The sequence below is a fragment of the Cheilinus undulatus genome, linkage group 13, assembly GCF_018320785.1.
Source record: "Cheilinus undulatus linkage group 13, ASM1832078v1, whole genome shotgun sequence".
Classification (NCBI taxonomy): domain Eukaryota; kingdom Metazoa; phylum Chordata; class Actinopteri; order Labriformes; family Labridae; genus Cheilinus; species Cheilinus undulatus.
Window position 1 is genome coordinate 20,595,332 of NC_054877.1, and position 18,027 is coordinate 20,613,358.

Sequence of the window (18,027 nt, forward strand, 5' to 3'; positions counted from 1 at the left end):
AATGTTTGTACTGTTTGCTGGAGATCAAGTGGTATTTATTAAAAACGTGTGTGTGTAAATGATCCATCTGATTCACAAATAGTCTCATAAATCCATTTCATCAAGGACGATAAACACAGATGTTATTTATTTAAACATATTCCTCTGCTCCTTCTGCCTCATAAATGTAACAGGAAAACACTAACTAGGGCCTGGACTTATATCATACCTGTTTCTTCTTATTTATGTTAGGTGCCAAATCTATAGACAGAAATCTCCCTCTGGATGTGAATGAATATCAGTGTTGCATCACTAAGGACTTCTTTTGCTCCTCAGAACTGCAGAGTGTGCATCCAGTGTGGAACAAGAACCAGTAGACAGTGGCACCACACCAGCCTGCTGTGTGAGAATTGCGTTCAAAATCAGGACCCCACTCTGTGCTGTCCTACGTGTGCCAGCATCCTGGACCCTGAGCATCACAAAGACTTGCTTTTCTGCCACACTTGTAAAAGGTAAGGAACTCTAGTTTAGGACTAACATACTAAAAATGTAAAGCTTTTATCTTTAATTGATTATTGTGTCAAATTCTTCCTGGTAAAACTAAGGAAACGGTAATAAATACGTCACCTTCAGGATTTAAAGAGCTCGTGCAATCCCTTAAAAATTCCTGTTGCCTCTTTTCAGATGGCTTCACCTGGAGTGTGAGCGTCAGAACTCAGGCCAAGCAGAAATCCACCCCAGAGAGGACTATGTTTGCTCCAACTGCAGGTCTCCTGCTGCAGAGCAGCCGCTACAGGCAGAGGATATGGACACGGGCCCAGAACTCAGCCCTCAGCCAGCCTCCATGCACACAGACTCTGAGACTGGCCTACAGCTGGCTAAAAAGCACACGGACCTAGAACCTGGCACTCAGCTGCCTCCTGAAATGCACAAGGACCCCAAACCGGAATTACTCGCTGTTCCATTGCACTCAGATCTACAGCCTGTTCAGGCTACCGTCCAGGAGGAGAAGCTGGCCACGTCAGCCCAAAAGCCTGGTGGGTCTTTGTTCTAAAAGGGTTAGATTAAACACAGGGAGTTAACTGCTCTGATCGCTTTCCTCGTGTTATCTTGAAGTCTTCATTTTGCTCTATACTCAAGTGCCCCTCCTGAGAATCCAATCTGTTTTATCAGCATATTAATCACATCTTGTTATAGCAAGGACGAGCCAAGAATGTTACTCTTTTGATTTTACAAAATCCTACACATGGGGACCAGGTTATATGATTAAAAATGAAAGAGAATCTTTGTAGTTCAGGGTCCATTCATTCAGCCTCCAGCCATGCAGAAGCAGTTGAAAGTTTTGGCCGTGCAACACAAAAATTGGGCTGTAATGTCAGCACTGATGAAGTTTTGAAAGTCGCAGTTGCTGATGAAAGGGTTGGGAGTTGTTTGGACTCAGACCAGAGAGAAGCACTCCCTCTTTTATTTGGAGGATTTTCTGAGGACTCCCCAATAACCAGATGGTGTCCTACTAGCAGCAGATTAAAGCCACTCCTTTGTCTTTGTAACTTTTGTGTTTAGAAAATTTAAAGTACTTTGTTTCTCCCCCCTGTCTCTTGAGGAGGTGGTGTGTGCTGCCAGTCTAAGAAGAATAGGAAGTTATTACTTTAAAGCAGTTATTTTTCTAGGTTTAACTTAAGTGCATCAGTAAGTGAACCCCACAAGGGTTTTAGAGAGTGGCAAGAGACAGAGATGTTTGCACAAAGTTGCTGCCTGTAGTGCATATACACATATTTTACAATTGACTTTTGGTTCATTTGTGGGAGAGGTGGTATCTGTCACTGCAGTGGGCCTGCACAAAACAAGCAGGCATGTAAAGCTGAATCAAAGCAAACAGGTCCTGGTGTGTTCTCAGTGTGATTGAGAATATAAGAAGTGGTCACTTAATTCAAGGCCCTCTAAGCCTTTGAATTAGCTGAAGAACTATGTTTAATTGTGGTTCAATTTCATACCCTTAATAGTATTAAGATAGGATATAATTAATCTATAGTGAGCCTTGAAACTTTTAAAAAGAGTTGAAATGTAAAGTAGTGTCAGGCATGTAAGCCTGATGCAATTTAGAAGCAGAAATAATAAATTCCAGCTCTTACAACTAGGGATGCATCAACAGTTTAACATCACTATCATTGCTTATCAGCCCTGTTTACAGTCATCAGCCTATCGGCAAATAATATGGCATGCATGGATGATAGTGTATCTGTTGTGTTGTTGCATTTTAATGCTTTGAAGCTAGGTAGAGAAGATGATTTTTATTGGACAGAAGAATTTAGCTGTCAGACAAACTCTTTTGTTTCATGGTCAAATATTGAAAAAAAAAATGCAGTGTGGAGGTCTACCACCATCTCTAAGAAAGATCACTGGTGTGATTTGTAAGACACTTTTCAGTGGCATTTCCCAGAGACAAACTAAACTAAAAACAATGTGAATGCATACGGTGGGATAGTTTACTTATAAAACCAACTTGACAAATTATGAAGAAGTAAAGAAAAAACATAATTTTACCTTGTAAAGTAGATGGATTGACCTGATTCCATATCGCTTATCAGGGAGACCCATCCTGCAAAGCTTTAAGCTCAAACACTTGTTCCCAGTTAGAGAATGGCAGGACCAGTCATGGTTATTTGAGGAAAAGAGGCTGTAGTAACGGGTGTGGTTTGGTTGAAGTGACTGTAAACAATTGCTGCTGGTGAAGAGATTAGTATTGATGAAGCTATAACGGCAAAATTATCAGAACTAGATAACATCTAATTTTGAAAAGAAGAACAAAGTGGCAAAAGTAAAAGTGCATGATAAAAATGATGGAAAATTAAGCCTTGCTCTATCAGCATGAGAAACGGCACAGAGCAACATAGTAGCTTCAGGAAAACAGGAAGTGATTCCATACATTCACTGTGTCAAGTGGCACGCAGGCTTAAGTGCTGATTGGCTGGTTCTCAGTAACGTAGCCAGTTAGACTGTATGCACAACATTTTGTGAGACTGGGGAGAATGCCAGAGGGAAAGACACACCATGAGTGGAGCCAAAGTAGATAACCTTTTGATGAATTGATTTAATCAATTATTACTAAGATAAAATGCAGATACCAACAATCAGCCAAATGTCAGATATTGGCCTCATTAATAAGCCAGGCCAATAATCAGTCTACTCCTACTCCACTGATAGTAACAAAATGATATATTGACAGCTCAACAGCTGCCCGTTGAGCTTGCCTTATGTAGTTTCCCTTTTTGGAGTGGATTCATGCTTACTACTTTTATGTTTTGTGGCTTTGACTGACCCATAGTGAATATGACAGAATATTTGTCCCGTCACCCTTTGGGTTATGGAAATCAGTGGGTGTTACTCAGATGGATGTGAAGTACCTTATATCCCATGGTTCATCAGTACAAGCCCTTGTTTACAAAATCAGTGCACCTCTCCTGAAAACATCTAGTTGAGTTATATTGACAGGTTACCTTCCTGATGGATGAGTTAGTTTGTTATCCACATCTGTCCTGATATTCACATCACCTTTCTTTGTCTTAAGATGTCAAAAGGCACATTTAAACCATTTCTATCACAGTTGATTACTTAGAACCTCCAAATATGCATCCTGCTCCCAGATGAGTTGGGCGTCCAAGACATCTTGTTTGGATTGTGATTCACGACTTTCACTTTGTTTATTACTCTCATTACTGGATTTCAGCCATGTGAGCAGTGTAGGCTATCCCGCCAGCCTGTGATAAAACTACACTTTTCACCAAGCGTTGTTTATTTACTCCAAACTATTTAATGGAAACAGGACAAATTCAAATATTTTTGAACATTTTTAAAGTTGGCCGGAAATTTTCTTGGCAGTTGATTGGAAACACAGCGTCTGTTTTCCAAGCTGCACCGACACTTTGAGTTTGTACAGCTTGTTTAAAGCTCAGGGCTGTATCTTCACTGTGGTCCATGTGAGTCCTGCCTGTAGGAGAGCTGGAGTATCGGTTGCATTAACGCTGAGCTGGGGCTGCTAGTGGAAGCTCTGCTGCCCACTCTGTCTAGACAGCAGACTCTACTGGCAGGAGAGACTGGATAGGAGCAGCATGATGGTGATGTTATTAGATCCCCTGTTTGCAAACCTGCCTGGGAGCTACGCTGGCTCATTCATGAGCGTTCACACAGCTTGCTAGCTCGGCTCACTGTACACTTGGGCTCTCATTTTTACTGGCCGTTTCCTGCGGTCATGAACTGTTTCATCATTGGATTCAGCTGGCAATACGATGCTTCCCCCCTCAGTGGTTTCCAAGACGTGGAGTATACATGTGTTTATGCACTGATTTAAGAGCTCTGTTTTTACCGCCTGAAAATATAGAAATATTTTTGATATTCCTTACAATCTTAAAGGCATTAAGGATTTTGATTTAATACCTCTTGATGGCCAAAAGTCTGTTGTGTTTCTGCTGTGCATTTTGCAATTTGACTCAAGTACAGGGAGTACATTTATTTCAAAATTGAACTAAATGAGATAGATGTTTGCCTTTGTTTTTGTAATGTTAGGTTATGCTAACATTATGCCAACCACCTACACATTTAATATAGATAAAGTCAATAATCAGAGCATTTTATAGCCCACAAGGATTCTCCAGCAGGGTTTAACAGCAGGCTATCTGTGACTCAACTGACAGATGCAGTTGGATCCATTCTGTGACTGCAAGTCAGACCCAAATTTAGTCTTTTCTGCTGCATTAATGAAAGCCATGCACTTATCTCACCCGTCAGCTCATTCACTGTAGGAGATATAGGAAGCTTGGGCTTAATATGAATGAGTATGTGTGTTAAGCTCGGTCAATAGTTGAAGGCTGGAGATGCTTGGAGGGCCATCTCCTAATTGACTTTCTGGCATAGGCACCGGATGAGCACCTGCAAGCTGCGCAGTCATGAGCCCAGAGCACACAGACCCTGGGATGTTGGTTGTCATGGTTACTCCCTTCCCTGGCAGAGATGCTTTGCAGGTGCATGCGTGTGTCAGGATCAGTGTGACATGGGAACTTGTGAATTGAAATGGGGGGGGTGCCTCGTTAAGACTGGGCTATCTGTACGGTCAGAGGCCCTCTGGCAGTGTGTTGGCTCGCTGTGTGGATGCCTGATAGCCAGGAATGACTAGTTCTATTCATAGCAGACTAGTCAAATGCACTGATGTCTCTGATACAGAAGTAAATAGAGAGAGGATGGGACACACAACAAAACCTAGTGAATGAGGGAGTAAGGTACACTAAGGTAGCCTCAAACAAGACTTGCCTTGTTGTTTTTTTCACACATGAGGCTTGTTACTACCGAGCCCCTCATCTTTTGGTAGCGGCTTTGCAAAATTCTTTACTGACCTATTGCCGCACATGCTCATTGTCAAAAAATAAAATTAAAACAAAAAATCTTCAGACTACAGCATTTAATTCAAAGGTCTTCTTAAGGGGAGAATTTTCAAGTTCAGAGGATTTTTTCCTTTGCTTCCTTTCTTCTTTCTTCTTCTAATTATACGTTAATATTTAATAGCATGGTGAATGTGCAGGTCACAACTTGTCCACAAGAGCGTTTTGGAGTTGCTTGATTGTGTATTTGATGAGTTTTATGAAGGGAAGCTGGAAATACCATAAGACACGGTAGAGTTGGCAGGGCAGCTCCTGTCTCAGCACCGCTGATCAAAAAATAGCTTACACTGACAACTAAAGGTATTGAACCTATTAGTAAGACTATAAGTATTATGGCAATGGGCAAATTTGCCAAAATGTTGAAGTATCCCTTTAAAATTGATCATCTGCAACAAGGACAAATTAAGAACAGGAATTTAAATACAAGCAAAGGGTGACACCCCATCTGACAAAGGTCATAATAACTCTGAAAAAGCACATCCAGAAAACGAATCACAACAGCAGAGTGCAAAAAAGACATTCTGATGGTACCAGAAAATTGTTTATACAAATATAAATCAAATTTTAAAAAAACAATAAGCATAGATTTTTGTGTCTATTTTGACTGTCAGTTATAATCATCCTGATAACCTGTAGTCTGCTGTAGGCTTGATTCTTCTTTGCTTTTCTCACAGTAATTGGTTTCACTATATTCAGAATCCCTCAGTTTTCATGGTTAATATACAAATATGTGTATTTCTCAAATTGTCATTCTGATAATGAATCATCTCTCTTTCAGAAGTCTCAGTAGAAGCCGGCGTTGGTGAAAGGAAGGTTACTGAATCATCTGTTAGCAAAATTGTAACAGAATTCAAACCAGGTTTGTACATCCATCCTGTTTATTTAGTGCTTAATCTGAAACAGTCTGGCTGCAGCCATTCATCCCTGACAGCCACTCTCACAGCCGGCTCATTTGATACGCCATATATCTCAGAGTGGAAATACAGTTGCAAGAAAAAGTATGTGAAGCTTTTGGAATTTCTTGGATTTCTGCATAAATTGGTCATAAAATGTGTTCTGATCTTCATCTAAGTCACAACAATAGACAAACACAGTCTGCTTAAACTAATACTGCACAAAAAAGGATGTGTTTTAATGTTTTTATTGATCAAACCATATAAACATTCACAGTGCAGGGTGGAAAAAGTATGTGAACCCCTAGCCTAATGACTTCTCCAAGAGCTAATTGGAGCCAGGAGTCAGCCAACCTGGAGTCCAATCAATGTGATGAGATTGGATGTGTTGGTTAAAGCTGCCCTGCCCTATAAAAAAACACACCAGTTTTGAATTTGCTGTTCTCAAGAAGCATTGCCTGATTTGAACCTTGCCTGGCACAAAAGAGCTCTCAGAAGACCTACGATCAAGAATTGTTGACTTGCATGAAGCTGGAAAGGGTAATATAAGTATCTCTAAAAGCCTTGATGTTTGTACATGATGTACATGATGATGTCCATGGTAAGACAGACTGTCTACAAAAAGAGAAAGTTCAGCACTGTTGCTGCTCTCCCTAGGCGTGGGCGTCCTGTAAAGATGACTGCAAGAGCACAGCGCAGAATGCTCAATGAGGTGAAGAAGAATCCTAGAGTGTCAGCTAAAGACTTACAGAAATCTCTGGCACATGCTAACATTTGTTTTGACAAAGCTACAATAAGTAAACATTAAACAAGAATGGAGTTCATGTGAGGACACCACAGAGGAAGCCATTCCTGTCCAAAAAAGAATTGCTGCATGTTTTAAGTTTGCAAAAGAGCACCTGGATGTTCCATAGCACCTCATCCCAACTGTGAGATATGGTGGAGGGACCATCATGGTTTGGGGCTGCTTGCTGCCTCAGGGCCTGGACAGATTGGAAAAATGAATTCCCAAGTTTATCGAGACATTTTGCAGGAAAAATTAAGACCATCCGAGGATGGGTGATGCAACAGGACAATGACCCAAAGCATAGAAGTAAATCAACAACAGAATGGCTTCAACAGAAAAAAATACACCTTCTGGAGTGGCCCAGTCAGAGTCCTGACCTCAACCCAATTGAGATGCTGTGGCATGACCTTAAGAGAGCAATTCACACCAGACATCCCAAGAATATTGCTGAACTAAAACAGTTTTGTAAAGAAGAATGGTCCAAAATTCCTCTTGACCATTGTGCAGGTCTGATCTGCAAGTACAGGAAATATTGGTTGAAGTTATTGCTGCCAAAGGAGGGTCAACCAGTCATTAGCCTAGGGTTTCACATACTTTTTCCACCCTGCACTGTGAATGGTTACATGTTTTGTTCAATAAAAACATGAAAACATATTTTTTGTATTTTCTATTCTTGTGACTTAGATGATCAGAACACATTTTATGACCAATTTATGCAGAAATCCAAGAAATCCCAAAGGGTTCACATACTTTTTCTTGCAACTGTACATGCTAAAATTTGTCAAATAAAATTGGATTAGACTACAATTTAGGGTTAGGGTAAGGGTTAAGGTAATGGTTGGGATGCCAAAAGTTAAAGACGTGACCTGCAAAACCCGATTACAAAATATTTGATAAAGCTGAGTGAACAGTCTGCTCACGGGAAAAAGTTTGTCCTCTGTTAACTTAATCTCACACAGCAGACAGAGTTTACGTAGCTCCGTTAGCTTTGTAAGCTATGTAGATCATAGTCACTTTAGCTACATAGCTAAGGTGGCTATGAAGCCAAAGCCAAGCCCACAAAGCAGCTACCTATCAACTTAATCTATGTAGCTAAGTAAGCTTTAGCTACATTTGCTAAAGCTCACATTGCTAAAGCTAACTTAGCTATAGATAATGGAGCTACATAGCTAATGTAACTAGAGCTAAGATGATACAGCAGCTATGTAAGCTACATAGATACATTTTCTATGTAGTAACATTATTTTTAGCTAGGTTTTTTAAAGCTCATATGGCCAGAGCTAAGTTAGCTGTTTTGGCTTATGTAGTAACATTTATTATGAAGCTAGTGTTATTATGTTAACTGTAGCTAAGGCTAACAAAGCTAAAGGAAGATTAGACCTCTGACCGTTTTTACCATTTTATTCATGAAATGTTACTTTGTCTGTAATGTTTGCAATGTGGGTATATCATGTATGTAACTGCTGGACTGTGTTTATGAATTAAGGTTTTTTTTTTTTTGTTTGTTTTTTTTAATCTGTAACTGGAAATGCGATGTACCAGAGATTTACAGCACTTTCTTTATGAGATATATGGTGTCTTAGATGAGTGGTCTGTGAGAATGGCTGTTAAAATTGTATGGTCTGTAGCCAGATCCCTCTTGCTTAATCTGCACTTTTCAGTGTCTAATTATTTCAACAGTGAAAACGTGATAAAAAATTTTTACAGTTAGAAGTGAAAGGCAAATGTCCTTTACATTATAGATTTTCAAAGTAATGTTGTGCAATGTGTCTACGACTTATGCTCGTCATTTTAACTCTTCCAAATATGTCCTTTTGACCACTCTGTATTTCCTTCTACAGAAACTAAACCAGCAGCTCAAGTCCAGCCTACAGAGAGTCCTGCATCTTTGGGGATTCCTAGTCAGGAGTCAGAGTCTCTTCCAGCCCCGCTTCCTATGGAGACACAGACACAGGATACCACATTACAAATGAAGCCAGCAAAGACAGAGGCCTGCCCCGAGCAGGGCATGGTCAACCCCAGCACAAAGGATTTAAAGGCCATCATCTCAACCACCAAAGAACCAAGTACTGCATCAGTACCTTTCACGGACCAACCAATGGAGGTCTCACTAGCCCAGCCTTTGAGTATGGATGTAGTCAGGGCTTCGTTCCTGGAAACTGCTCCAAAAGAGCCTATCAAGGAGAGAAGTGAGGGTATTTTTCACAGGAACCTGGCAGAGACTGTTAAGCCCTCAGCCTCTCGTACATCAGAGGACATGTACACTACACTGGAGTGCAAGCCTAATGTGTCACTTTCCAGGCTGGCTTCAGAGGAGAAACCAATGAAGACATGTGTGGAGAGGTTGGCAGAAATGGTTTCCTCTCCATGCCACTCTTCTCCCCTGGCCCGAGGGGCTTCACCAAGAGAACCATCACAAATACAAATCCTACCTTCACTGGGGGAGCACAGCAGTCTGATACCCACCACCACGCTTATACCACTCACCCCGAAGATTGGAATGGGAAAGCCAGCCATCAGCAAGAATAAGTTTTCACCTGGGAGGCCACGAGTCAAACAGGTAGGAACGCTAACCCATGGTACGATTTCTCAGAAGACAAATGATTCTTTTCATGTCACAGGCTAGGATGGTAAATAGAGGTGGACCGTGACAGACAGAGTCACATACTCCTTTAGTGAAACCTTCAAATTAAGAGACCACTCCAAAATTTCCTTATAACGACAGCTATGTATGCATAGAAGCCATTTTGTCCAGTGTATATTTAATTTCTACACAGATACATCTCAGTCTTCTAGGGATGCCCTGTATATGGTCATGTGTTATCACCATCATGTAAAGTGATGATATATGAATTGTGTATCGTCATTCGTGTTTCTAAATCTACTTTGGTGTTTATCAGGCACATTTGAACACAGTGATTATCATTTTAAAGCATATGGACTATGTACAGAATACCTACAGCTCTAGCTTTGCACAATTAGCCTGTTCAAATGCAATTTCATTTGACTGAGTTAACCAAGAATATGATCAATTTCCGAGACACGTGGTTATTCAGTAAATAAGCGACTTTATGTTATTCAATGTAATCTTGATTTCTATTTATAAAGGGGTTGAAAATGTTTATTCGTGGAGCAGTGATGTAGGCTATGTGTCACACTTGTGTCTGCTGCTCATGCTGACGGAGAGAGGAGGGAGATACAGCCTGAGATCATGCATTAGCATGCATGTAGGCTAAAGAAATGCATGGAAGTTAATTATGCTGTTTAAAATTTGCTAATAACGGTTGATATCCGGAACTTGTGAACATTACCTGCCTCCCTCCATAAAAAGACATTGGACAAGTTTCACTTGTGATTCCATTATCCTGACAGGTTGTCTTTGTGTAGAGAGGTGAAAAGGCTTCTAAATACCCTAGAAAAACAATGTAAAGCAAAACCATGTTGGCTGTAATGGTTAACACAACAGTTTCTGCTTCTGCCACACTTTCCTCCATTGACTGTGGTGTTTTTCATCTTTCTTCCCTGTTCAAACCTCAGCAGATTGTTTAGGATGCCATCTTTTGACCTAAAAAAAATTGCAAACTTTGTGCAGATTGTGCAAATAAATGTTTTTTTGCACACTGACGCTTTAGAAAACCACAACACAGCTCCGTGTAGGACATTTAGAATAAGTTTCAGTTTCATTTCCAGCCGTGAATCACTGCTGCATCGGAAAGTAGAAGGGGCAGGGACAAGGTGCTTAGAGCTAGAAGTAAAAGTGCTGATTCAATGGTAAAACGGTTTAACAGATCGCCAATACATTTCTTTTTCTTCGCGATTTGAGATTGTCCTATTGCGCACCCTGATTTTATAGCATCTTCACACATAGGCAGTGGTGCTGCAGGTGGAAATGATAATCTCAAGGCATTTATTATAAAAGTGAGCTTATTATACAGCACCGTTGTCATGATGGTAATTAATCACTGTGGCTATTTTTAATACCCCAGGATATGGTATTACCATATCACCGCTCATTCCTACTCTGGTTATCCTGACAGTCTACTTACTGAGACACTCGCTCACCTCTCCAGAGAGCATGCCAAGCTTTAGTAGTTCTTCCTCACAGTGATTACTGAATCCTAAGTTCTAACATTTATATTCTGTGCTTAGTCTGAAAAATACTTCTTATACTTTTGTTATAACCACTTCTCCTTTCCTGCAAGAAAGATTAACATAAGAATATGTTCAGAAGAAGTTGGGAGAAATATTGTATAAGATCAGTAAAAAATTTGCATTTTACTTAAACATAAACTTACAAATAGTAGAATCTCAGAGAACCCTTTTTTGTAGTGGTCTCTTAATTTTTTATGGAACTGTCTATTTGGTGCTTATTGCCACTGAACGTGCCCTCATGTCCAGTGTTTTTTGTTTTGTTTTGTTTTTTTTTCCAGGCAGCATCTGGTTAGTTGATACAGCGTATACAGTTTTGGATTAATTTCTTCCCTGTCAAGTTTTACCTGGCAGTTTTACCTGGCAGAGCGCAGGACCTAGTGTGTACTCTGAGGCCTCTGTGAATGTTTGTGAACAATAAGTGGAGTTTATGCAGAGCTCAAAATTGTTATTATTCCCTCTTGGAATTATGTGTTAATGGATACATCAACTTTTACCAAGAATCCTCACCATATTCCACCTTGGAGCATTTCCATCCATCATTCTGTTCGTCTCATGTCCATGCTCTCAACATACACCCTCTGTCCTATTTAAAAGACATTTAACCAGTGCATGAATAACATTGATCATCATCATGCCCCTATCATACTCATCATCAGCGGTAGTTGGTCACTAGTGGTTGTGGTAACTTTAATCTTCCTATGCTAGCATTCCATTGTTTTTAGATAAGTACAATAACTGGAATAAAGACACTGAATGTAGATCCTTCCAGACAAATAATAATGTGAATCCCACCCATGGCTATAATCCATTATAAATGAAGTTAGTGAAGGAGGACTCATTTAGTTTGCAAAGTATTTTTTTTTCCCAAGATAGATCCTATCTCTAGAGTAAATATTATATGGCTCAAATTAACCTGTTACACATAGCCTGAGGAAATCTATTCTAGAAATTTAAATGTTGCTCCTCTGCAGTCCAGCTGAGCTCATGTGCTGCCATGCTTATGCAGTTTGCCCCTTTTTTGTCAACATGCCAAACATACGCTGTTGTCATGGCGAGAGGTCCCAGGGCCTCTTCCTCTGCTGTATGTGCCATGATGCTCTGGCAAACGATGCTGTGTGGAATGCAACTAACACAATGTGCTCTCTAGTTTATGACGACTACATCAGAAACATAACTGTGATGCATGGAAAACACTAAGGATTGCCTTCGCATTGAATGTGCTGTAATAACTCCTCATATTTTGACATGTCAGATGCTCGCTAATTCAGATCTCTGCATATGTGACTTTGTATTTAGCTCCCTCTTGGCTACATTAGCAATTCACTACATCTCTCTAACATCTTTCTTTGTATGTTTTGTTTCTTCGCTGGCTTTGTTTTTAAGTTGCTGCATTTTGTCGCCCTCCTCCCTCCCTCTCTCTCACTCTCTCACCCGCCCTCCTCCTTACCTTAGGGTGCATGGAGTCCCCATAGCAGTGTGAGCTCCCCCTTGTCCTGGTCTCCAGACCAGCCAGAGGGGTGGGACGTCCCAAAGACCAGGCAGTCCTCTGGCAGCCCCGGCTGGAGCATCAGAGTGGTAAATACTGTGGCTCAGCAGAGACAGCGGGGCAGCAGCTGCCCTCTGTTAGCCCTCTGTTTACCCCCGTGACGCGCACTGCCCCAGTGGTCGCTGGGATGTTTAACATAGCTTACACCACCACTTTTACAAAGGAGATTCAGAGACCTGAAGCTTAGAATAAGATGTCAGGAAGCTGCTCTAGAGTGTGGCTGTCTGAGGTTGCTGGCTTTGCGGCTGAATTGAATGATGAGAGTCTCTTAAAAATATACAGACAAACATCTCTACTAATGAAAGACTGATTCTGTTTGTTCTGCACTGCTCCCTTCTTTTTGTCTCTTTCAAACCTGTTGAAGTATTTTTCATTCTTCATCCTTGATTTTGAACAAAGTGAAAACTCTCTGGCAGTTAGTTGCCATGGTGACATTCATTACTCTTGGTAAAGCTGGATGAGGGTTAATTTGAACATTGTTGCAGAGGTCCAGTCTAGGTGAAATGCCATCATACGGAGTGTCTGGCAGCGGGTGCAGTGGAGTGCAAGGGGCCGTAGTTCGGGATCAGTGTCAAATGGGGGGTAAATGGGAAAAGATTTGGGGGCAGGTGCTGCAGGGTTCAGTCAGACTTAGGTTTGACAGTCGTGATTAGTCGAAGGCTGCCTGTTGAAAAATGTGCCAAGGCCACAGTGGAACTCGCATTGCAAGAACAACAGCTCTAAGGTTTTTTCCTGACACCCTCACTTGCTGGCAGTCTTGTTAATTAACTTATAAAATGTGAACAATCAGGCTTGTTTTTTTATTTTTCCATTTTGCATTTTAAGGATGTTTTTTTTTTGGAGATTTCTGAAGACTAAGCCAAATAGCAATGAACACATTTATTCATGTGTTGTTATGGAAAGTAGGTCCTTTGTAGGGAACTTGGTATGCATATTGATTTGCATTTGAAGTATCCAACAATGCTGAATCAGATGACAATTAACTGCAAGCACAGTGTCAACCCACAAGCACTAACCTTCACATAGTTTGTCTTAACAAATAAGAGGGACATAGAAATTGTAGAATACATTGTTCAATGTAAAATTGGTCAAGTTCAGTAAGAGCAGGATGAGTCATCAAAATTATATTTGTTAAAAGTCTCCAGAGAAAACAGCGAATTCTGACAGAATGGAAAATAACTAGGGCTCTCAAATAGTGGTGGGCAGTGAACCTGTATTAATACGCTTACTGGGAACATTTCTGCCATGAAATGGATTCTTTTCAGCAACATCACAGTTGTGTTGCAATGTACATCTGACGTATAACTGATGCCGCTGTTAGAAAAGCAGAGTGATGTATGATAGGCAGAAGCTTTGTTTAAATTCAGTCATCAGGATATGCTCTCACACTAAAAACAGCCAGGTAACAAGGCAAACTTCACTCTCCGAGACCAATGTTGTCTTATATGACAAAAAGTGACACAGGTTTCAAAAAGTTTAATAACTTTTGAACCATGAAAAGTAGCCACTTAAAGGGATATTTCAGGATTTTTGAAGTTGGGTAGTCATCATCATTATCATCACTCGAGGCAAAATTGCTCATATTATCTTTGTTTTAGCTTGATGTGGTGTTATTATCCCTGTAGAAGCCTGCAGACCCACACAGCTGATCAGAGGGTATTAGTGCTCAGCAGAAGGAGACAAAATGCTAAAAGCTGCATCATAAATTAGTGCCTAACAGAGAGGGGGTTTTTGGGAGAAATTAAGTGCTTTGTACATTTCCGATACAGCGTACAGGCAAATCAACATGTTTTCTTGGCCCATTTTTATTTAAAACTCTTTAAACTATGCGGATTAAACATTCCCATTGTGCCACGGATCTCTCTGAGCTCACAATAACCACAGGAGCAACTTTCACAGAAATCACTGGAGGCTAATGCCACTACTATAGCCAGGTACCTCGTTCAACCCAACTTCAGAAAATCCCGAACTATCCCTTTAATGTTTTTCTACTCACAGTCCATCATTCTGATGTCGCTATCCATGCCTTGATAGCCTTTATGAGCCTTTATAATAGCTAAAGTTATTCCAGCAAGCCTTGGAGCATGGGTGACTTTCAGGGGCCTTCAGAGAGTAAATCCACACCAGTAACCTCAATATTGGACTTCTTTTTTTTAATCAATTTTTTCTGCAACAGGCTTAGAACTAGCCACTATATTGCTTTGTCACATGGGCTGTGGAAAACCAATGGCAGGCTGTTCTGTCGTCATGTCATACTTTGCCAAATTGCATTATTGGACTGTGCAGATTATTTAGGAGATGGCCTGAATAGCTCATGATAGACAGAAAGAAAGACAGAGAGCCTGCAATATTGCCCTCGGTTTCTCTGCGGACATAAAGGGTTTTCAATAATAAACACAAAGAAGCATAAGGACTTGTTTGCAAATACTTGAATATTTTTAAGACTTTCTTTCACAGAATTTTTTTTTTTTTTTACTTTTTGGACATTACTACAGCACACACAGTCTTAAATCCCAGGTTGCCTTGATAAAACGGATCTTTAGAGCTTGACTGTGCACCACAGGGTTGATGTTTTACAATCTTTTTAGGATTAAACAACATGTTCTCTCTATGGACGCATATTATTGGATTTTTGCCAATATCTGAAATGCAGATATTTCCAAGATAAATTTAGCAGATATTGACACAGAAATTTAAATGTAGTTCAGATCTAGAACTATAGTCCTTAAAAAACACACAATTTGAAGTTTGAAGACAAAAAAAGAAAAGAAATTTAAGTCTTAAAACCCACTTTAAAGTGTAAGGAATCATGACAAATAAAGAAAAAACCTTCAACTGTTGACTTGGCCTAAAACTCCAAAAACGTTTTGGTCTATATGTCTGATAGTTACAGCTGATACAGGCAGATTTTTAAAGCCTAAATATTGGCAGAAGTTTCCATATCTACAGATAGCAATAATTCACTTTTTAAGCTAACATCCGCCAATACCGATATAATAATGATAATACTGTGCATTCCTTGTTCTCTCCTGTCCAGAATGAATGGTATAATATAATAATAACAGCTACATACAGCAAGTATGCGCTATTTTCTTAGCATCTCTGTCAGCCTGTCTGGGGCTTAAACGAGCTGTGAGCTGCAGTGGATCGAATCAGTTTGTCTTGAGCTCAGCGATACAGTAATTTGTTTTCTAATGGCTTAAACAACTGCTAAGTGATGTGTTTAAATTCATGACTTGCCTGTTTTCAGACCATGATGATTCAAAGAAATGAGCTATGGTGTAAAACGAGGTCAGGGAAGCAGCTGTAAACGCCCTTGCTCCATACACTCACCGGCTCCTCTGATAAAGCTAAACTAAATCAATAGTAAATACGCTCTATTTTTGTCAAGTTCTATGCAACAAAAGTATTTGGCTTGACTGCTTTTATCGTGAAGGCCGACGTTGGGAAAAGAGTTGTTTTACTGTATATCCAATATTACACAAGCTAGATTTGCATAGCAGTTTGCATTCATATAAATTACAAGGTAGTTACATAACCCATCCAGGTAGATCATAAACGCTCTTCTTGTTATGTAGTCTGTTTTTTAATACTCGTAACAAACCTATTCAGAGAAATGCTCCCTACATCAAACTCTCTAACTTTCTCTTTGCTTGCATATCTTTCCCTCCTCTGAGCAAATTGAGTTTTGAATGGTTCAGTGAGAACGAAAGCAAATTTTCTAAAACAAGTCAAGCCTATGCCTGCTATTACTATTTCTAAGGAATTGTCATTGTCCCTGTTTTCTCCTGCAGCATTTTTCTGATTTTCTTTTTCTCACCTCCACAGGGTCGAGGCTCTGGCTTCCCTGGAAGGAGGCGGCCCAGAGGTGCTGGTCTGTCAGGTAGAGCTGGACGCGGCAGGGCCAGAGGCAAGAATGGAGCATGTCCTATCATCAACCCCGGGGTGTGTACCATCAGCTGGATGACAGCTAAATATTATACAATATGCAAAGCACTGTTTGTTTTCCCTCCAGCTATAGACACGAGGGTGGTATTGCAAGCAGCATTTATGTTAATTACAGAGTTAATAGCTAGTCTAGTTTTGTTGTAGAGCTGCACAATTGGTTAGGGCTAGTTTATTCAACCCAGCAGAGAAGAAACAAAGAGTATTTTGAATAGTGTCTACATATACCACAGTTTGCATGATTGATAATGATTGCTTTTTTTTCTCTCATTTATAGATCACCCTCATAGAAACGCCATACCCAATTAAGGAGGAAGAGGAGAACGCCATGCACAACACAGTGGTCATATTTTCCAGCAATGACAGTTTCACACTAAAACAGGTGTTTCTTTAATTAAATCTGAAGAATTGAACATTTTTCCCTTTAACTCGAGTCCTCATCTGCAAATTTCTCCATTCACATAGTCAGCCTGAAATTAAATCTGCACTTAAAGACCTCTCCCGCTGGAGATCATTAATTCTTGCGGAGATGCTGCCAACTGCCTGCAGGATATGCAGTCTGTTATATAACACAGGACAAAATTGAAATGTTATTGTTTCTTGCTTTCTGCCTTCAAAGTCATGTTCTTGTTCTGAATTAAATTCTGTAAACAATAAGCTACTGATACCCACTGATATTTATCTGAAACTGTAATAAGGAGCGCTTCTTCAACTCACAAAAGTGATTGCTTATGACGCTTATTGGATTGAGATACATACAATCGTAGAAAAGTCAAGAAAATACTTCAAGGCATTCTCTTTAAAGTAAGGAGTAAGCCTTTAAGTTTTCTCTTGTCTTTACTGTGATATTGTCCTAGGTTAGAGACAGCAGTGATTGATATCACCTGAAGTGCTGGTAACAGCATTAAGCCCTTTTTAAGTGTCGTCCTGTTAAAAAACGTGCTTAAAGAGCTAACTCAACAAACCATGTCTGATAAACTTGCATTTCTATGCACTATCATGCACAGGTGTAGTATGAAAATAGAACTCTACCTTCATGATATCTGAATGCAGCCTGAACTCTCTGGGCGAATCAAGGTAGCTCATGATGTCTCGTTTCCTTTCAGGACATGTGCGTGGTGTGTGGGAGTTTTGGCCTGGGTGCTGAGGGACGTCTTTTGGCTTGTGCTCAGTGCGGCCAGTGTTATCATCCGTTCTGTGTTGGAATAAAGGTAACTTCCCTGTTAAGCTTTTTAAGTTGGTCACGAATGCCGGAGTTTAAACTTGGATATGTTACAAGTAAAAGTCTCATGA

The 18,027-nt window shown here is 40.2% G+C and overlaps 1 protein-coding gene across 6 annotated transcripts in view; it reads left to right on the forward strand.

The window, feature by feature from the left end:
* The window catches only part of kmt2cb (lysine (K)-specific methyltransferase 2Cb), a 105,703-nt gene that overhangs the window by 38,108 nt on the left and 49,568 nt on the right, over positions 1-18,027 (forward strand). For 5 of the 6 annotated variants that reach the window (XM_041803228.1, XM_041803229.1, XM_041803226.1 and 2 more), the window contains 8 exons: positions 316-491; positions 664-1,016; positions 6,190-6,270; positions 8,933-9,651; positions 12,696-12,818; positions 16,618-16,734; positions 17,012-17,116; positions 17,841-17,945. In XM_041803228.1, coding sequence (XP_041659162.1) covers positions 316-491; positions 664-1,016; positions 6,190-6,270; positions 8,933-9,651; positions 12,696-12,818; positions 16,618-16,734; positions 17,012-17,116; positions 17,841-17,945 — 1,779 coding nt within the window. The remainder of the gene's footprint in view (positions 1-315; positions 492-663; positions 1,017-6,189; positions 6,271-8,932; positions 9,652-12,695; positions 12,819-16,617; positions 16,735-17,011; positions 17,117-17,840; positions 17,946-18,027) is intronic. The other variant, XM_041803232.1, reaches the window with a different exon arrangement.